At 34.4% G+C, this 22,107-nt stretch overlaps 3 protein-coding genes and 1 pseudogene across 3 annotated transcripts; 2 read left to right on the forward strand and 2 right to left on the reverse strand.

Annotated features, from left to right (window-relative positions):
• Positions 6,528-7,078, forward strand: LOC104725727 (annotated as a pseudogene).
• LOC104725738 (polycomb group protein EMBRYONIC FLOWER 2-like) lies at positions 8,046-13,851 on the reverse strand. Its single transcript, XM_010444451.2, has 22 exons — positions 13,558-13,851; positions 13,379-13,473; positions 13,139-13,286; positions 12,889-12,944; positions 12,615-12,729; positions 12,351-12,510; positions 12,211-12,261; positions 11,872-12,011; positions 11,601-11,663; positions 11,388-11,509; positions 11,059-11,123; positions 10,905-10,957; positions 10,741-10,794; positions 10,598-10,657; positions 10,144-10,190; positions 9,948-10,048; positions 9,569-9,788; positions 9,367-9,415; positions 9,203-9,286; positions 8,779-8,858; positions 8,491-8,580; positions 8,046-8,395 (listed from the first exon to the last, which is right to left on the reverse strand). Exons 2-22 carry the CDS (start codon positions 13,414-13,416, stop codon positions 8,278-8,280), a joined length of 1,914 nt encoding a protein of 637 aa, XP_010442753.1. The 5' UTR covers positions 13,417-13,473; positions 13,558-13,851; the 3' UTR covers positions 8,046-8,277.
• LOC104725747 (ubiquinol-cytochrome-c reductase complex assembly factor 1) lies at positions 16,406-18,654 on the forward strand. The gene is made up of 7 exons (XM_010444463.2): positions 16,406-16,744; positions 17,165-17,378; positions 17,485-17,651; positions 17,748-17,872; positions 18,013-18,073; positions 18,168-18,216; positions 18,392-18,654. Exons 1-7 carry the CDS (start codon positions 16,571-16,573, stop codon positions 18,451-18,453), a joined length of 852 nt encoding a protein of 283 aa, XP_010442765.1. The 5' UTR covers positions 16,406-16,570; the 3' UTR covers positions 18,454-18,654.
• On the reverse strand, positions 19,666-20,542 carry LOC104725757 (oleosin 14.9 kDa-like). The gene is made up of 2 exons (XM_010444474.2): positions 20,144-20,542; positions 19,666-20,022 (listed from the first exon to the last, which is right to left on the reverse strand). The coding sequence occupies exons 1-2, from the start codon at positions 20,443-20,445 to the stop codon at positions 19,893-19,895; spliced, it is 432 nt and encodes a 143-aa protein (XP_010442776.1). The 5' UTR covers positions 20,446-20,542; the 3' UTR covers positions 19,666-19,892.

A 22,107-nucleotide genomic window follows, 5' to 3' on the forward strand; every position in this document is an offset into this window, starting at 1 on the left:
GAAGAGATATCAGAAACAGAACAAAACAACATGAAACCTCATATCCAACTCATATATATGCATAAGAGAAATATATATCTTGTTCATTGCTCAGCCGTGCTTTTGCAAAAAGAAAGTAAGTAAAGCTAAGCAAGAAAGTTTTTTGAGGATATATCAAATTATCAATCCCAAAAGATGGTTTTTGTAACTCTCACACGGAACTTTTTTAAGACTCTGAAAGGAAATGAAAAGCACAGAGGTATGTCATATGAGAGATACCACATATAAAGCTTCATCTCCTTTAAGAAACCCCCTTGTGCCATCAATTGGATCCAAAGCCTGCAGAAAATCAATGGAAGTGAGTTGCAGACAGTATGGAAAATTATCGTATCATCTAGGCACAAAAGATATATGTGCATCATTTTCCATTCTTCGACTTCGCAAAGACACATAAATCGAGTATTACACATTTCTTAGTTCAAGTCTAACATTCCAAGATTTACAAACTTCAAAATGACAATCAACTGTGGATGGTAAATATCTAATCTACTGAGATTACCTTTGACAAAAAAAGCTAATGGCGGAAGATGATATGGTCTTATCTTTTGAAGATATTATGTAAGACCACAACATACGAAACTTAGAGAAACCTTCAAACTATGCTACGTATAACATACCCAATAAGTAGCTGGTTTGTTGCAAAACGCATAGGCATCTTTGCCACCTCTGTCAATTGCTTCTAGTACATCAGCATCAGACAAATCACTGTCTCCAATGCTTGTTTTTGATTTGACTTCACTTACCACAGAGCTTACGAGGTTATTAGCATCAATAGACGGTTTGACGACGTCGGCTGCTCATTCTTGCTCACAGACTCAGTTTGTGACGATGCCGGCTGCTCCGGTTTAGCTGCAGGGGGTTCCGGTTTAGGTTTCGGTTTAGTCTTCCCAGCACGGCCAGGTGCGAATCTACGGGTTTTAGCAACCTCCTTTGGCTTGGGTTCATCATCAAAGTCCATATTTTTTAGCTTTTTGCTTCCTGTGAAAATTGCAATTAAGGGTTTTAATTCATCAAACGAAACAAAGACTGATCAAACCCAATACGTAATCATAACAAAGATTCAAACTTTGTCTAAATCACTATTTTAAAAACCAATACTTTCAGAAATCTTAATCGATAAATCTTGAACTGTTACGAACTGAGATAGAAACGAAAAGTGTGCACAAGAAAGAAAGAAGGTAAAAACCTGTAAATCAAGAACAGAACAGAAGAGAAGATATAGTCACACTCCTCCGGTCAAAAGAGAAACGTCGGCGAAGAAAGTGAAAGACTGAAAAAAAAAAATTGAAACCTTTAAGGTTGAAATCTCTCCTCTGATTGACATCTCCCAAAGAAAAGAGAGAGAGGAAACCCTAAAAGAAAAAAAATTGAAACTTTATTTGGTGGAGAAGTGAAGCTTCTTTTCTTGCATCCGGGAATTTATCAGAGTAAAGGAGGATTTGACAAAAAATCAAACAAACATCGATTCAAAAAGAAACAAAAACAGGGAAACAAGAGCAAGAGCATAAGATCTCAAGTTTTTTTTTTAGAACAAATTTAATTATAAATGGCATAAATCGTAATAAAACACACAATTCAGATATAGAAGTAATTTGCAAACTTTTATGTGTTATTCTAGTAAAACAGAAATCTCAACGTGTTAGTCTAGTAATAAACCTACTTTTATGTAATATTCTAGGTAATTTCCCTTAATAAATATGCAGAAATTTTTCTGTATATTTTGTGATTTGGTCTTTTTAAATCGAAGATATATTGCTCTTTTCTTTAATGTAAAAGATATATATATTACTTAATCTGTAAAAAATGTTTGTTTTAATTTCCACATTGGCGGGTGGTAAAACTAAATTTATATAGTTGATAAATTAATAAATTTATTTTCTCACAATTATAATATTAAAGTTACTACTTCATATTTCACAAATATTGATGTAAATACAACAAACAAACAATATAAAACTGTAATATACATCAAAAGAAAATACTATAATATTTTAAAATAATGAATATTAAAAAAGACATATATAGATTTATAGAACAATTAAAAATAAATATTATCTCAAACAAAATAATTTTTCTAAAGAAATATAACAATAATTTTTATTATTATAATATAAATTTTTTAAAAAATGTTGATCCATGCTTTAAGCACGGGATATCTTCTAGTATAACAATGATATAAGAAGAAAGAGAGGAGAATAGATAGCTTAGGTAGATGTATATATGTTGGAGAAAAATAACAGATATATATTATTTTTAATAATAATAAAAATAAAATATATAAATATAGTATAATCCTTTGCGTTTTCTTCCGACCGCTGGTAAATAACCTCTTTGTATTTGTATAGCGGTCCAAGGCATTTTCTCTTTCCAAAAAATGCACCCATCTATTTCTTTTGTTTATTTTGCAAAACAACAAATTCATAATAATAATGATGAATGGTGACTATGTGCGTTATTCATAACTTTTTTTGTCAATTCCGCAAATTATATGCTTCCATTCAGGGTCTTAATGTCCAACCACAACGCTAAATTTTTACATGAAAAAAGCATCCTCTAATATAGTATTCTATTATTAAATTTAAAATTCTCTTTGTGATTATTAATTTTAATAAATACTATTTATTCTTATAACTGAATAATTATAATTGTGACATTCTTTTTTTTTTTGATATAAAGTGACATTATTTCTTTTTTGTTCGTTAAAGCTATTTATCAATTTTTGTATTAATTGTCAAGATATAGATTAATCTATCTATATACGGTTTTGGGTTCCCACAACGAATAAGACAGACCAAGAAAACCCTAGCCGCTAGAGAGAGAAAGAGAGAGAGAGGGAAATTCGCCGGCTTCGTTCCGCCTCTCTGGTTGCCCTTCCGGCGCTGGAGAGGGCTACGTTCTTTAGTTCTTTTGTAGTTCCTTTGTTGTCTTCTCCCGCTCCTTGTCTTTCTTTCGCCGGCGGTTGGGTGCCTCTCGATGGTGGTGGTTGCGGTGATTTCCCGGCGAGTGAAGCGAAGTTTCTGTGGTGGTGGTTACTGGTGAAGACTCTGGTGCGATGTTGGAGGACAGCATCGAATCTATGGCCAGATCTGGCGAATCTGGGTTGGCGACTTCGCTTGCTGGTTCCGGCAGTTTTGTCTCTGGCGGTTTGTTGGCTTCGGTGAGCAATGAGAGATGAAGCTTCTCTTCGATGAGCTTTTGCGGTCGGGTTTGGGTTCTTATTCAGATCCTACCTCCTATTCCAGCCACGACAGTGTCTTGCAGCAAGGAGCGGTTTGTTTTTGGTTTAAGTCCGGCCAAGGAGTGTGCCTTGTAAAACGACGGAAGTGATGTAGCTCCTCGTTCTTGCACTGTGAGGTGATGATATGTTATTCTGTGTTCTCAATTTTTAATCTTTAGAAGATTAGCATTCTGGTTGTTATTTGGTTAGTTCGGAGAAGCAGCTATTTCGTCAGTTTTGCCTCACGACTCTTGGTCGGTTCAGTCGGATGTATTGTCTGTTTTTAGGTTTAGGACCGGAACAGTGAAAGCCGGAGAGACCAAGCTCTTCTGATGATGCGTCTTTGGGTGTTGAAGCTATTGGGACAAGTTCTAGATGTCGATCTAGAGGTTCTCATAGCTGGGATTTGATCGTTTTCAGTAGTAGTTTTTTGGCTTTCTCTGTGTTAGTATTTGTTTTCGTGTCATTAGGTTAATTTAGGTGGTTTAAGAGATGATTTCACACCGAGTTGTGGTGTGTTATCTATCTCACCGTGGTTAAAAAATGCAATGGTTCTCGATTAGGTAGCGTTGGATCCGCCTAGTGTTCCAGAGTTGTACTTGATCAACCATTGCATTTGTTTTGGTCCAAGTCTTTAGAAGTGAATGTAATGTGCCTTTGATTTGGTTGTAATACTTTGGTTAATGGAAAGTTGATGTTGAGCCAAAAAAAAAATATTAATCTATCTATATAAAGGGGAAAAATGCCAAAAAAAACCCAAAGTTATTTTTATTTAGACGTTTAATACCCAATGATTTTAGATTGGAATAAAAATACACCAAATAATAAAAACGTATTATTTAAAACCTAAAATAATAAGTGTTGTTATTTTCACACCCACGATTTTTCAACAAAATCAAAATTCTAATTTTAACTTGGTTATCTAATTAATTATTCATTTTAAATATAAAAAATTTCAGTTTTCTGTTAACCATGTCATACCAAAAATTCACCCCGGTTATCTCTCTTCCTCCTCTTCCTCTCTCTAATAGTCCTGGACTCTTCGATCACCAACCAAAAGTTAAAAAAAAAAACATAGATGAGGACTAACTCAAATGAAACAATCAAATCGGATACAAGAGAAGCTCTCCAATCTTCCTCACCTCTTATTTTGTACACATGGCTATTCAATGCAATGATCAAGCACATTAAACATGAAAGCCACAAAATAATTGCAATAATTCATGGCCTGATTAAATTGATTTTTCACACATGAACAACACACGATTATGATATTGTACAGATTGTCTTCCGTGCAGAAGCTAAAATGATCATTGACGATTAGATACATTCCCAGCAATAGAAAAATCCAAATCTAAAGAGAGAGACTAGAAGATGACGATTAGATACTACGGCTTGCGGCGGGATTCGCTAACTCCGGTCAAAGGTTTGATGTTGAGGTCGTAACTGCAAAGGAATCGTCTTTGTTAGCGTCGGATCTAATAGGTGGGGATTGTGTCTCCGGTGTACCGCCTATTTCAGAATGAAGATGGGTTGGTTGGGGAAGATATTTAGTGGAACGAACAGAATCGATGAAGATGGTGGAGAAGAGAGGATGAAGATAAGAATGGAAATGATTCTGTTCGTTCCACTCAACTAATATGGTATCAGAGCAGAATTAGTTGAGATTAAAACCCCAAGAACAAGCTTCCATCGCCGATTGATCAATCCTGGTTTTTGGGTATTATCGAGCAACGACGATTAGAGAGAGGAAGAGGAAGAAGAGAGATAACCAAAGTGAATTTTTGGTATGACATGGTTAATACAAAATGAATTTTTGGTATGACATGGTTAATACAAAACCGATAATTTTTATATTAAAAATTAATAATTAATTAGATAACCGGGTTAAAATTGGAATTTTGATTTTGTTGAAAAATCGTGGGTATGAAAATAACAATATTTATTATTTTGAGTTTTGAATGACACGTTTTTATTATTTGGTATATTTTTATTCCAATCCAAAACCATTGGGTATTAAACGTCCAAATAAAAATAATATCGGGTTTTTTTTTGGCATTTTCCCCTATATAAAGTTGGTTTTTTCTCTTCTCCTTCCTCCACCTCATCACTTCTTATTTTTTATTTTAACAAATTAATTCACATCATTAAAGAAACATAAAAACTAAAGTTAATGCATCAATAAAATTATTCATTTTTATGATTATTAAAAACAATAATTTACAGTTTAAACAATAATATAAACGAAATTAGAAATTTCAAAGTAAAATATGAATAAATATTACATAAATATAAAATTAGATATTTTTATAATAACATATAATTTGTGTAAATATTTGTAAAACGACTAGAAATAGTGGAAAAATAAAGCTATCATACATTTAATAGAACAACAAATACTTTCAATGATTAGGTAAAGAAAATAAGAAAACCCACAGAAATTTAAAGGTTTTTAAATCAAGAGGTTATTCCATTACTTTGCCGTGATTTATAAAAGAACAAAAAATAGAAGACTAAATTCAAAACATATTGAAGATGTAAGAAAGGTAAAAGTCACTAGCAATTTCTTATTAGGTCTTCCAATATGTAATTAACACCTAATTTTTATTAATGATATATATATACTCTCTTAGCAAAGGAAAACAAAAAAATCACTGACATGCGTATAAGGGAAGAATCATACCTTGGGTAAGGGGTGATAACACTAACAGATTTACCTGCCACTTTTATTACAATGATTTCGGTGCATTAAAACGTATTGGAACATGGTCAGCTGATCGCCTTTCCCCGCTACAAGTAACAAGTATGCGTACTGTACATACATAAACATACTAGTATATGTTAACATATATATTCGATCATCATTATCAATTCCCTAATTAATTAGATAAAGATCTCCAAATCCTAAACAAAACAATCTATAAATAATTTTTCTTATTGTGTCCAATATAAACATGTATATTCAGATCATCATTATCAATTTTATAGAGATCTCAGAATCCTAAACGAAAGTAATTAATGTAAATATGATTTCCTACTATATGTTGTTATCACAAATCAGAGATTACGACCTAATTTTTTGGTTCAATAAGGAAATGATTGTACTAATACACATAATTACACAACCACTAGTTCACTATATAAACAGACCATGTTAACACAAACAACATTCACAACTTACAAAACAACACTTTCATTATTTAGGAAAAAAAGAAAAAAAGTTGTATCATCTAGCTAAGAGAGAAAAGAAATGGAGGGCAAAAGAGTGGCAATGTTGGTTGTTGTAACAGTAGTCATGATGATAGGGAACCTTTTGACTCAAACAGAGGCTGTCCCATTTGAGTGATGTTATCCGATTTGTCTTAAGGAATGTAAAGCTGGGTCAAAGTTTCCAGCGTTTTTGAAATGTCCATTTAAGTGTGTGAAAACATGTCTTCTACCACCATCTCTTTCTTCCAAAAAAGTTCATGGTTCTGAATATTTCTGCAAACTCGGTTGTGCATCTCATTGTGTTTCTCATTCTTCCCTCCAAAATCTGAGTAAGTATTTTCCCTTTATTTTTCTTATTCTTCAAATGGATAACCATAGATGTAGTTGAGATTTTGATATTATGTATTTTAATTGACATAATGTTTAATGGTTTTGGTTGGTGTTTGTGTGTTATGAACAGATGTGAAAAGAGTATCAGCTTGTGTGGAATCATGCTCAAACAAGTGTACCAAGAAATGTGAGAAGTGATATTAGTATTATTCTTTATGTCTAAATAAAAAAAAATAAAAACTATTCGTTTTGTATCAATTTAATATATAAATCTAAAGAATTTTTTTCTTGCAATTCTATATATTTGTGTTACAAAGAAAATTAATTGATATAAAAGGAAAATAAAAAGCTAAATTAGAGAAAAAAAATCAACTGATACCAACTGCAGGATCAAACAAAAGCTGTATTACGAGAAGAGAATCTAATCATCCCTGTATCGTTCATGCAATATAACACATAAATAAATGCATTAGCTTAATTTAATTTTGTAGCATTTTCTAGTATTACTAATCGCAGCAAACGATGATTTTCGGGTAATTCTCCGGGAGAATTCTGCCGGCGGTTTATGACTCATGTGTTATTTAATCCTCCGTTCACTCTATAATTAGGCTATTTTATTTTACTTTATTTTCATATCTAAAACTTTTTCATACCTTTTTTTATTTTTTATTTTCTTTCTAAATATAGTGTTCTTTCAATCTCCACGTGAGAGTCTCTAAACAAAAAGCACATTTCTGCTGAAATCAGACAGAGACGATCAGATCCCATTTTGTCTTTGGCACAAGAACCAATCCCACCCAACGAGTTTTGGAAATCAGAAAATGAGCGAGCTTCCCGTGAACGCTAATAAGAAACCCAAACTCATAGAAGAAGAAGAAGAAGAAGAAGAAGAAGAAGCTAATGTGTCTTGCAGAGAAGAGCAAGAAGAAGTCCTTGTCGCTTTAGTAGAGCATCGTTCTAATGAAATCGATCGTATCAACCATCACATATCTAATTACCAAACCAAGGTCTCTCTCTCTCTCTCTCCCCCTCCTCAAAGTTTACAATTCTTTCTCGAACAGCTCTAAAGTGTTATTCTAGGCAAATTTGTATAAAATGTATCAGAGCAAAGTGTTTTTGTATTCCCCAATGATTGAAAAAAATCCCCCATCATTCCTATGGCTCCTATATTTATACATTGTAGAGAATTAATTCAACTAATTAATGATTTGATTTCATTTAAATGAAATTGTTTTGATCCTGTTTTCAATGTTGTAACTTCATGATTCATATGAACCAATAGAAATCCTAAATGAATAAGGAACCTGTATAAGCAGCAGCATTAGTCGAAGAACAAAGGTCAAAGATGAGCCAATGTACACATTTATAAAAAAGAGAGGACAAGTCATGCATAAAATATGCTCCTCAACACCAAAAGTAGTTAAATAAGGCCCCCAAAACTCTTCTTTTCTCTCCCTTCTTTCTTTGCTTTTCTACTTAAATTAATGGTTTCTTGGGTTTTCAATTTGGAGCTGTTCGAGAAAGGTATTACAGTTGTTCATGGTTCGGGCGTCAAGAAGGCCATGGTTCCACAGTTTCACCATAAACACTCTCCAGCACCTACACACACAAAAAAAAGTCACCTTTATCAACAAAAACAACTTTCTCTGGAAACACTTGAAAAAAAACAATGGAGTAAATGAGAGTCAAGTTACCAAATCAAGTGCGGTGTTCGAACCATGATGGGTCCATGTAATCTTGAGAATGCCTCACATGCCCATGGAATGTGACCATCTGCCAATACTCTGCAAAGGATCCAAAACCAGTGTCAAGCTAATGCTTATAACGAGTTAGTGAACATGGAAACTGATGTTATCTAATCGTTCACTTTTTTTTTACCAGTAGAACTCGTACAGGAACATCCACAAACCATCACACATGTGACTCTAAATTTGTATAATGTTAACTCAACATCACATGTACTGAAAAGAGATAAAGCATGCCGCTGCTTCCTCACAAACGAGATCCACATGTGCATCATCTGCTTCTCATCCTTAGTCACATCAACAAAATCATCCAGCATCTGAAGAAAAAGAAGTTACAAATAGTAAAAGGAAGGATGATTATTCACTCTTGACTAGTAGAAAATCAGACAAAATGTGTTAGAACCGAAAACAAACTACAACACTGCGACTTTTAACAAATACTATATAAGCACATTAATTTGGTTATACTGTTCCATATCGAACCATGGGACTTGCTCACATATTTCCTATTCAACTCTCTACCATAACAATTTTGCTCCAATAGAACGTTTGCCCATGTCTAGTCTTCAATATTCCTTCCACTTTCACACGAAACATATATCTACCAAACTACTGGGCTTTATAGAGCACATCAGACTGTAAATAAAATTCCAAAACATACCCTTCTATCTTCAAAATCTGCCACATCATCATCAACTTCATCTTCACTATCTCGGTCAGAAAGTACTTGTTCCAGAGCCATGGGCTGCGATTGTACACATAGTAAAGTCCAAATCAACTACAAGCTTCATAAGCAAGAGAGCTAAATAAAAAAAAATAGATCACCTGAGCTCGATGAGAGTGAAAGAACTGTCTCTTCTGAAGGAGGCTACGGCTGGAGGAGAAAAAAAATTGAAAAACTCAAGTCACATCATTTGGGATTAGCAAGCTATTTGTAAAGAAACATGGACAGAAATTTTCAAGCATGAATCATATGTAGTTCAATGAAGATCAACGACGAGAGAGCGACAGCAGAGTCAAAACATACTTCCTCAAGTCCGACCGTTCTATAGATAGTTTCCTCGTTTTTGCAAACTGCAACATTGTACTTCCAGCTATCGACTGCACATAATCTGGATCACCGCATGATTGCACGTCTGCAGGACTCGTGCCCGGAGGAACTCTTTGACCAGACTCAGCACCCCCAATTCTTTCATAATGCTTTCCAGGTGGTATTCGGCTCTTCTCACTTCTAGCAGAATGAGCATCTGAAAATAAAAGTAAAAACCTGTGACAAATGATCCAATGTTGTCGAATGCACATAAAAACGTAAATTACTTGTAACTTATAAACTAAGAGAGGCTCTCATAGCAGAAGAAGCCGATACTACAAAACCAAGTAACTATCAATTCAGTCAAAGCACATACCATCAGTCTTATCCAGCACCTCGCAACCTAGTCCAAGATGAGGCCCTTGCCTTGAGCTCCGTACCTGACTCTTTTGCCTCCTCCGTCTGAATTTTTTTGAACTGTCACATATTGAAGAATTATTTATGGTCTGGAAGACTGACTGTCAAATGCTAGTAAGAAAAGTGAAGGCAACATAATAGGCCAGATAACTTACGAAAAAAAGAATGTTTGCTGCTTCGGGTCAACATCGTCCTCATTAATCTGCGTAGATTTATTTTGCGGACATATAGAATTAGAAAACTGTGCCAAGAGTAATCATCAAATTGGAAAATCTACAAAGGCCTCAAATATAACGTGGAACCAATTACTTCAAATAGGTTTGACACTCCTATACAATGAAGGACTTTATTCTATAGTCGAGCTTTTGGCCACAAAAGTTAACAGCCACAGCGGTATTATTGTGATTTTTAATTCTATTTGACGTTATTAAGGACAATAGCAAGGATCATAGTGTGACAAATAGCAACGAAACATTTCAGTTCCCTTCTTTAACCACTCAAATGTCAACAATAGATGGAGGATATTAGTTTTAATATACAATGATATTGTTACAGCCTATAAGATCTACAGCAGAGAAACTAATGATCAAACAAACAAAATGCTCCAACCTCGGAAATCATTGTCTCTGTCTTGAGGGAGACATTTACAGCCTGATATTCTTCAGTTACCTAAAAACCAAGTAGAGCAGATTAGTGGCACCCACAAAATAATAATTGAGCAAACAGCTTAACTGAATTTTGAAGTTACAAACCCAAAACTCGAAATTGAAGAGATCATGGGTTGATGGCAAGTGATATCTCAGGCCCTACAACATGATTAGGAAACAAAAGAAAAGATTGCATCACTTCAAAGACTAGTTACTACAGCTGTATCCTTGACTGAGAGGTATGAATGAGAACGGAAATGAAAGTCCACCTTGAAACTGGCACATTTTACTAAGCAGAATGGACAAGAAAAGTCTTCAGTTACTGCACATAACAAATTTATATATGTATTAGTGAACCAAATAGATATGTATATATATATATATATATAGGTACGAAACAGGTTAGGGATGATACTAAGTTACCTTCAGTCTTCTGCAATTTGTTGTTATAGTATCTGTAATTGAAAACCACATTCCGTGTTCTCAACCTATGCAATGAATGTTGAGGTTTAGAATCAACATGACGAGATGGACATTATATGTTGTACGTAACAACTTGTAAACTGACAACTATATATATTTCATTAGAGGAGGGAGTGAGGGACAGTCGCGATTCAAGAAAACTGACAGCTATAGATTAAGGGAGATAACAGACAGGTCAACAGGTTCTATAAAATTAGAAAGAACTATAAAAGATGAGGCAAGAGAGCTGAAAGCGAAGAATAAGGGTTGTAGTCTAAACTGAAGATTACCTGATAATTTGCAACAATGAAGAGGAAGAGATGTCATTATATGAAAATGAACTATAAGGAGATTTTTCTGTTGCCCCAACCTCTTCTGCAGATATGGTTACTTGCACTTGCTGCGGCGAGCTCTTCAAATAAGAAGTAAAAAAATAATAAGATTACAATTACACAATATTTTCAGAATAATGGATGGAAGTATAGCAAAGTGTGTAGAGTTACCGAGGTGAGGGGATTGCTGGGCACCTGAATCGAGACACACTTTTCCTCACTCATAGACTTTAGCTGCAACAATGGACAAGTTTTTCTGAAATTTTTCATTTTAATAATCCAGACTGAAAACTAACAGCCAAAATAAGATTCACAAAAAGCAATTACTTCCAATTTACTTTTTCAAATTACATGAAAAAAAGTTCAATCCGGAGTCTACATTTCACTAAAGGGAACAAAGAATAATAGAACACAACGGGCCGATTTACGCAATAGCCTTTACCTTTATGAAGCAAGGCTGCATTTCAACAAGAGAGACTGAGTCTACTCTCTGACCCAAGTCCATGTTGGGAGATTTCTGCCACGAGGCATAGAGCGACTGCAGAGGTATTTTGCTCCATAAGCAATGTCCTCCTATATTACCTGCTAGTCGAAAAACGCTCATGATGATAAGAGTTTATGAAGAAAGAGAATTTCATGAACTCTTATAGCAGGAGTCCCAGAACCCCTGATCCATACTATGACATGGAGAATTGGTATGCATAAATAGATACCACATTGTATAATAAAAATACCAGTTTCAGTTTGTGCAATAAAAATAGCATTGAATAAAAGGAAATACCTGAATGAATCTTGCCTGAATCAATGCCAAATTGAGAATTTTGCGCACCAGCTACAAGAAAGAAAATAATTTGATCATGTGATCTGAATACTATATGAATGTCTTTAAGTAAATATTATACACCAGTTAATAATAATCACCAAAGCTGATAAACAAGATAGCGAGTGATCCTGATTTAGACTCCAACGCAAGTCTGTTCATATCAGGGAGAAGAAAGTTGGCTTGGGCTTGACTAACTCCATCAACTCCCAGGCCACCAGTTAAGATACATGCTCGACTGAACCTATATACTGCAGAATACTATAATTTGAGAATTTCAAAAAAGAAAAATGTTAGCAATGAAAAGGTAAGTTACAAATAAGAAAGATAAATCCAAATATCTGCCAGAGGGTTCAAACTCCTACCTCAGCGACAGGCTTAGGGGAAACGAGTCTAGCCAGCAAAATATACAGAGGGAACAACTTTTGAGTTTGTACCCCAGCATCTATAGTCCCCGAGAGACACACAGTCATTTGAATTCTGCACAGCAGTAATAGATTGATTACAATCCACCAGTGGGTGAAGTCTCAAAATCTTCTTCCCAAAAACTTAGAAAGCATTCATGTCCGGAATGAATTATTGAAGTATAGTCTAATAATGAAGATTCAGCATAGAAAAAAGAAAAAAGAAAAAAGTTACCTCCTTTTATGTTTGGCCTCAATCTTATAATGCAAACATCGCTGAAGAAACAAGGGCTACACGAGAGACAGAGAGAGAAGTGATTAGGACAGCATAACAAGTGAAGTAAACTCAAAAAACTAGACTTCCATGGGAAGTAGTAGACAAATACTTGTAAAGCTAAATCCTTTTACTCATAATAATAATTATTATACAGAATACAGAAAGGTAACAAAGAGAGTGAAAGAAAGAAAGAAAGAAAGAGACATACATTCCTAAGAGCACGGCGCTGAAGGATGTTGTAGAGTTCAACAGGCTTGCAATAGGCAGCGAGGCTCTCTTCAGCAGCAACCTCCTCCTCTTCAGAAATACGCACACGGGAGTCTTCATGGCACATCTGCTCTGTGCTTCTTGAACAACTGTGATTCATCATCACCAAAACTATTTAGAGGGGGAAAGATTTGTTTTTTTCTTCAAAGATGAAATTTTTTTTAAGAAAAAAGAGACATACGAAGAGGATTCGCGAGTGATGAGAGGAATGCCTGGCATTCTCGCCTACGAGAGCCTAGATTTCAACAATACCAAACCCTGAATCACCATCATCACCTGTTAAAAAGGCTCTCACATGAGTATCATCAAAGGCGATAATTTGAACAGTGACCTTAAAAAAAAACTATGGGACTAACTAACCCAAAGCTGGGGGATTGATTGAGCTAATGATAAGGAGGTCGATCAAATCTAGAACGAATTTGCCGCTTGAGATGTGAAGAACAGATTCAAGAATTTTGTTTTTAATAAGAGATCTCCGAATCGAAGACGAAGATGAAAGATATAATTTTAAGAATAGAGATGGAGCAGTTAAAAAAGCTGAAAGGGTAGAAGAACCCTAATTGTGAAAATTTATCTTCAAGCGAGAGAATACAGACAGACGCAGGCGACTATGACAGCTTGAGAGAGAGATATAAAGAGAAAGAGAGAGAGAGAGAGATAAAGCGTTTCGGTTTGGAGAAGTGTAATTTGTTTTTGTTGAGGTGAGAGATGACTGTAATTAATTTTTTTTTTTTTTTCCTCTAAAGAAACGAAAATAACGTAAAAAAAATAAACCATGTCTTAAAAAATCTTTACCAACTCTGTCTGCTCCCTCACGTGATAATTTGTTACAGACACTTTTTTTTTATTTTTTAAATGATTTTTTGGTTTTTTTATTAGATTTTATTCTAAATTGTTATGGTGGGACACTAAACATTTTTATTTTGATCAACACATTTTAGATTTTTGTATCATGAAAATTTCGTGCTAGGAAACATTAACACACAATAATAATTTGTACAGGCATTTTTTGGTTGAGATGATAAAATTGGTTTACTCGATTTCAAAACGATTTTTGCAAGCTTCCGAGTGCGTGATTAATAAAGATGCTATCAGACTCAGAGGGGACATATTCAGATATTCTCATTCTGTTTGGTTGTTACAATGAAGCTGCTGCTGTCCCATTGTATTGAAGCGACCCTCATGTATATATATATGATGATAGATATTTGCTTAGTGTTGAAATGAGGTACTTTCTTATTATGTGCCTGTTTAATATTGGTGTCGTCAACATATTTGCCTTTTTGATGCGTATGTATGTTGATTTCTAATATGAGCTGACAGAGAGAGTGAATCAATGCAAGCTTCATGCCAAGCTCTTTCTGCTGTTTCATGTAGTTATATTGGATGTTTATACTTGCTTTGCTTTATTGCTGGAGCTTAAGAAGAAGGATCATTTCGAAGAAGAGAGATTTCATTGTGGAAAGTTGTTGATGATGATATAATGAGAAGAGAATTGAAGAAGATTTTGTTATTTGATTGATTCGAGTTTTCTACAAAATACAAATAGACCGGTTTACTTAATTGAAACATTAATTACAAAACCATATGTAAATTAAAGACTATTAAACCAAATGAAGTAGTAAATCAGGAACAATTCTAAACCAGATGTAAATTTAATTTTATCATATATATGTAATTTTAAATATAAAATATAAAAGGAATATGTATATTAGTAACGCGTTAGAAATAAAAATAAGATTAAAAGTAATGTAAGATATATATATTAAAAAGTAATACAAAAGATGTAAAGAATAAGCATCCTCTAGTAATGCGTTAGATAGACTCTTACAATGATATCTCATATAATATAATATAAATAACTAAGGTTGGTTAGAAATTTTAGAATATATATATATAGATAAATATTTAACGTTTTCGTACTAAAACAAAATAATTAAGGTGGGAAAATAATTTTACGATGTATTAATAAATGTTTAAGGTATGGATATGAATCTACTAGGTGCATTTTAACTTCTCTAGGAAAAAAAAATACGGAGTTACAGAAACAACACTTATTTTACTTTAGCTATCTGATTCTAAGATATTCAATTTAATCGGGGTATTGCATACCACTTGAATCCGAACTGAACTATCTATTTCAGGCGGATTTGAGTATGAATTTCAAATCTGATTTATATGCACATGGCTAAACAAATCTCCGTTTCTCACGAACAAACAAACATGCGATAAATTTTAGTTTGTTGAATATTAGTGTTTTCGATTAAATATAATCTATCTCATGAGTGATGAGATATAAGAAGGGCATCGAATATTTAACTAAGTAATCTCTTTGATCCTAAAATTCTTTTGAATGTGTAAACAATAACTAAGCACTAATGTTCTTTTTATATGAGAAGCTTCATAAGTCATAACCAGATATCTTACTACATATTTTATCATATTTTGTAAAATTACAACAATACTTTTTCCTTGTTAAAATTAAAATTTGGTTTTAACCTTATATAGTAAAAGAGGATATATCTTGAAATAATCATTCTCTAGATTAAAAAAACTTATATATTCTAAGAAGAGTATAAAGATTCAATATGATATGAAAGCATTAGGCTGCCATTACCATATGGTCAAAATATGTGCATATGCTTATTGCTTGTGAATTTGTAACCAAATGTTTGAACAAACAAAAGCATCATATAGACATTTATTAATTAATACTACTACTTTTTCGTCCAAAATACTTCTCCAATAAAAGGGATGATGGTAATGTTTTGTTTGTTTAAAACTTAAAAGACGTGAATTTTTTTTTTTTTAAATGATGTGAATTTCGTGAATAACATCTTTTAGTTTTTGTTTTTTCCAGACAACATCTTTTAATATTTCTCCATCATTTTATGATGATAATGTTATATCAATCAATTATAAAGTTTGCTTAAATTCTTTACATGTGATTTTTTTGTTTTTGTAAATTAACATCCTATTACCATCTCCTTCTCTCTAACTATACCATCATTTCTTCGACTTTATCAAAAGCAAAATACACCAAAATAAAAAAATTACACCATCATTTTACCGTTTTGACTTTTGAGTCTATCGATCCGAATGTGTTTGTTCTCGGTAATTTCTTTTTGTTTGTTTTTGCTTTTTTTAACTGAGGCTTCCCGTTTCGTGTGACGGCGTAAGTTAGATACCTGGTCGAATAAGCGCTAACGTGGACGAGTAGCGAGCCTCATCATCAAATTCAATCACACACAGAGTTGGGAAGAGAGAGGGTTTTTCGTTTAGGGTTTTACGATTCGATCTTACTCTCTCTCTCTCATTCAATCTCTTCTCTAATTCCTCTTCGTACAAAATCAATCACAAGGGTCTTCTCAAAATGTTGCCCAGATTAGGTCGACTCGTTACACAAACTTCAAAGCTTCGATCTTTAACCAGAAATGAACCGATGAAAAATCTCTCCTTTTTCTCGCGATATGGGTACGCCACTGTTGCTCCGGCGGAGACGGCGTCTGATCCTCCACCCCACAAGGATTTCCCCAGCAAATCTTTGGTACGTGATCCAAATTTGCTCTACCCATTTTGAAAGATCTCGTTTTTAGTTAGAAACTAGCTTATAGAGTCTGTGATCGGCAACTACTTATTTGTAGTGTAGTGATGTTCATCTCATTGTAGGATTCCAACAAGTTAAAGCTTAAATTTGATACCCATTGGTTCTAAGTTTAATCTAATTGCTCTCTGAATCGGGGAACTAGAGTTACTTCTGCTTCTCCATTTTCTTTACCGTGTTGTGGGTTTGTTGCATTGATTTAGGACTTCACTTTGTATGAATTTACAACGAGGATTGGTTTGGATTCATCCCTTTTTGCTGTTAGTTTTGTGATTTAGAATCATGCTCTTTCTTCAACTGTTTTGTTTTGGATATCGTGTTTGTCTTCTTTTTAACGAAATGTATTTGTTTTATGTTTGACAGGTAAACTTGGATAAGATGTTTTGGTCAAAGCCATGTTCGTTGGCTATACCCAAAGACTCTCCTCTCAGAATTGATGAACCAGACTATGTTGGGATTCGTCGTTTCATACTTAAGATGATGATGTTCTATAGCAAACAGAGCATGTCTATCCGTGGGGCTAATGTGATCTACAAGCGGATCATTGCACAAGTTGATAAACCAGAAATCTATGATGGTACTTTATTTGGTTCCCAACACAAGAGGACACTGGAGATATGTTTAAATTTTTGATTTACAAATAGAATGTTGTTTAGATAATCTGGTGCTTGTCTTTGCTGCAGTATTCAACTTGGAGAAAACATTTAAAATTACATTTTCGCTGCTTGTCCTTCATATGTGGCTTGTTCTACGCCGTTTGAAGGAAGATGGACAGGAAGGTGTTGACCTTGGTCAATATGTCTATGAGATCTACAATCATGATGTGGAGCTCAGGGTATCTAAAGCCGGGGTACGTGCTACACGTATACTGTTGTTTTCTACATAAATCTTATTCTCTTTAGATTCCTTATAATTAAGATGGTCTTTGATGTTCTTGAAATTGCAGGTTAACTTGCTGTTGGCCAAGTGGATGAAGGAATTGGAGCGAATATTTTATGGAAATGTTGTTGCCTATGACGCCGCGCTACTTCCAGAAGCTAAACCAAATGAACTACAAATCAAACTGTGGAGGTAAAGCTTCAATAATGTTGTGCTTCATGCATTGAACTCGCTGAAAATTACACTGGAAAATTGTCCGGGTTGAGTGTATATATTGTGGCAGCCATAGATGAAAGATTTTTCACAGAACGTCTGATGGAATTGGATTGTAGGAACGTATTTTCTGATGATGGAACAACAACACCTGATAACACGGATTTAAAAGCAGCACAGGCATGCTTTTCTCCACTCTATCTCTCTCACAAATACGCACACACTAGTTAAGGCTATATGTAAATTTTTTTGAGACATTGCTTGTATGTTTCAGGCAATGGCAAGATATGTCCGGAGAGAACTCGGTTCTTTATCTTTAACAGGTGCATACACTAGCCTCTCGTTCTCTTATAGTGCTTTATCAATTGCAACATACAAATCAATTTTTGTTTTTTTGTAAACTGAGAAGCTTTAGTTGGCATACCTCCATTCTGTTACTGGCACATGCACTCGAATAGACAAGCCTTGTCTTATATGGTTCTGTTTTGTAATGCACAGATAAAGAGTCCATATTCTCAGGCAATTTCGCCTTCACTCCTTTGGAGAGCAAGCCCCTGTGACTTGAATGAAAAAGAGGAAGCTGTGGCGCTTTGCGAATCAATCTTTCATTTATTGCTCTCTTTTTTCAGTTTTTATATCCAGCGAAAGAAACATACACAAGAGGAGGACATGCTGGTTGTTAGCATCTAGATGATCATGAAAACATTATGAAAGTTAATAAGATAACTGAAATAGAGCATTCGATGTCATTTGTACTTTAATTGCCTTACTAATGCTCAAGATCATTTACAAAAGTGTCATTTGTACTTTAATTGCCTTACTAATGCTCAAGATCATTTACGAAAGGCAACAGTAATCTATTACTTCTCCGCGTTTCAGCATGTATAATCTTGTATGTTACAGGTTCTAGTCTTCCATCTTTTTTCGGGTCTTTGAGTCAAGACAAAATATAAGGTTAGCACAACAAATTAATTGTACCAATTGAAGGAGATCTAAGTTGATGACTTGTAAGTGTAACCAGTGAAATTGTAAAACACAAATATCTTTTGTCGAAGTAGTTCAACCTCATTATAGCTTTCATAGAGAAGAAATGTTCATGAATAAAGATTTATGCTTTGCGGATAAGGAGATTACAATGATCATTTGTGAAATTTATGCTGTGTTTATGTTTTTATAGATGCCAAACACAGAGAAAAACCTTGGGAGATCTCGCCACGTATATGAATTCACAATCACACATCACTCTGGTGCGAAATAAAGTTTTGGAACATATATACAAGTGAAGATGAAAGTTGATGATGTGACAGATTTTGAAGACTAAAAATGCTATGTTTTGAATTAAGCATTTTAACCGCTCATATAAATGCTTGATAAAGCTTCACTAGTTTGGTAGCAAATGAATATTACTGTTAACAATGGCATGTAGCTTTCAAAGATTGGGCATCTAACTCCATGACATTTGTAATTGTGTATATATGGGCTATCCGGCTAATCGGCTATGTATAAAACTGTAATGATATATAAGTATTTTTGACAATTCACTATTAATATACTGTGACAATTTGATTAGCCTTGGTCAAACTCCATAATTAGTAATTTTTGCTATAATTTAGTGTTGATGCAATGATTTAGGTTCTGCGTTAATTTTGTATAATCATCTTATTTATAAGGATTTTCCATTTCCCAATATTAACCTCCACGATATGAAGAGGTCTCATCATGAATAGACGACATATAACCTTACCTAATATAAAATATTTGACCAGATGAAGTCGACGTATATAACACCATACTCTATATAACAAAACATATAAGGATCAAAACATTTTACTCTGACTCTCACACAACAAAAGTTAAAAATAAAAAAAGGGAGCATACATTGCATGTTATTGTCACACATTACAACACAAACGTTGGAAAAAACAAAAAACACAAAGAGACGAGATCAAACGATGAATGACAAATGTAAATGTGGAACTAGATTTTAATCCTTTAAATTTTAAGAAGCATGTTGTGCTTGTTGTTGGTGGACTCCAATGTTGTGTTGCCCAAACTTGGTATCCTGCGCTCTGCTCCCCACCTTCATCCGAGCATTCTCTATCTTGTCAGATCCTGACCCCGTCATGTGCCTAAAAACATTCACCATATTCTCCAATATTAAAATTCTTTATACATACAATGAACATAGCGTGCATAGTAAGCTATGTTTGAAACGTAGGTCACATTTTGTGTACCAGTGTAGTAGATTACCTGTAGAGCCAAGAGAAAGCGGTAATGGCGGCTATGCCAAAGCCACCGGAAGCGAGGAATCCGGTGATGATGAGAGTGACGGTTATTACTGCCGGAACCAAGACGGGGCTAAAGATGACGAGCAAGGGAGTAGCTACTGTGAGTGCGATCACTGTTCCGGCTAGTGTTAAGCCGGAGAGGACAAGTAGGGATCCTCCAGCTGTGACCGCGGTTGCTGCTTTCACCATCTGCCTCCCCTTCGGATGGGCTTGGGAACTGTCTAGGCTTATCATCTCCTGATGTGTTCTTGTTTGGTCCGCCATTGATTCTTTTTATGATCGTTCCAAACCAAAAAACCAAAAGAAAATTAACACAGAGAAGTCGTAATGTGAATTTGGAGTACTAGCAGCGAGAAAGCTATGAGATATATGAAAGGAGCTAGATGAGTGAGAGAGGCTGGTGGGGTTCACTTGAGACGTGACCCACGTGTCGAGAGTGTTTTCATGCAGCCGTTGCATGTGTAGATGAGAGTAGAGATGGTGTGCTTTGAGACACGTACGTTTTGGCCGTTTTGTTTTTGAAATAGGACACTACTGGACCGGGACATAAGCCACGTGATAGACGTTACAGTTCCCTGGTCACATGGTATTGACCCAACTCTATAAAAGCAAAGCAAAGTAAGTTTCGAATCAATGTCCACTAAATTACTAAGCCCACAGAGAAAATAAGCCTTAACTGACTTAGTTTCTTAACTTCAACAGCTTGTGAAGTATTAAAGCTAGCTAGTGAGTAGCTTGATATATCCTATAAATGTTTCCGTACATGTATGTGACGTGACCCATATGATCAAGTGGTTTATGGATCTGTTTGCAAACTCAAAAGAAGGTCGAATGGGATGTTGAGGATGTTTTAAAGCTAATTTGAAACCTTTTCTTACGTTAGGTTTTGATATGGGTCACATCACATCTTGATATGAAAATTTATTGATTTTCTTTTTAAACTCTTGAGATTAAGAGCTCAAAGTCGGATGTGTCATTAAAAAACAAAATGATATTTCAAGATGTATGTATTATTTTTGCTCGTCTTTATCTTCATACTAGTCACTCACATTTTCTAATTATTAGATCCGGTGAGACCCAAGCCTCCTTCGCTAAGTGGCGAAGAGGAGCTCCCCTTGCCGGAAGGAACCTTCCAAAAGCTGGTGATTGGCGGTCGGAAAGTATATATATTTGGTGAGATTCAAGCTTCGGAATAATTCGGCTTCGGGTATTCTCTTACAGAACACACATAATTCTAATTTTCCCTATGTATATATTTCGTTTTGGACCTATTTTCATCCTATTTCTTTTAAATTGTTATATTAATATATCCATTAATAATGCTAGATGGGATAACTATATGAATGTGGAATTGTGTATTTACTAGTAGCTAGTAACCATTACAAGACGAGTTGAATAGAGGAAACATCGCAATAGTGTCGCCACTGGCCTATAACAATTAAAGGAATAGCTACAGTTTTTCAATCCATAACAATTGATAGTCGTAAAACAAAATCTATCGCAATCCTTTCAAAATTTTACGAACGACAAAAAATAAGTGTAGTTCTTCCATCATAAAAACTTAGTCGCATATCCCTACCTAACTTTTTGGTGGAATAGCGGCAAAAAATGTCAGCACCAATTCATTAAAAAATTGCAAGGACAAAATGCAAAGATAATTCGTGGTAGGTACTCCATCACAATTCTCTACCAAAGTTTACGAGTCATTTGTTAAAAAGAATCCGATCGAATCTCAATTCAGTCGCAAATTTGCGAGAAAATTGAAAGACTAATTTCAGTTATAGTAATTAAAATAAATTAAAGTAGTAAATTGAAATTAAAAGAAAGTTAGTAAGTTAATAAAAATATCTATAACATGTTATATGTACATATCATAAAACATAATTATTAAATAAGTGTTCATATATAATTTTAAAAGCCATAAGT

This window comes from Camelina sativa, chromosome 2 (assembly GCF_000633955.1).
Source record: "Camelina sativa cultivar DH55 chromosome 2, Cs, whole genome shotgun sequence".
Taxonomy (NCBI): Eukaryota; Viridiplantae; Streptophyta; class Magnoliopsida; order Brassicales; family Brassicaceae; genus Camelina; species Camelina sativa.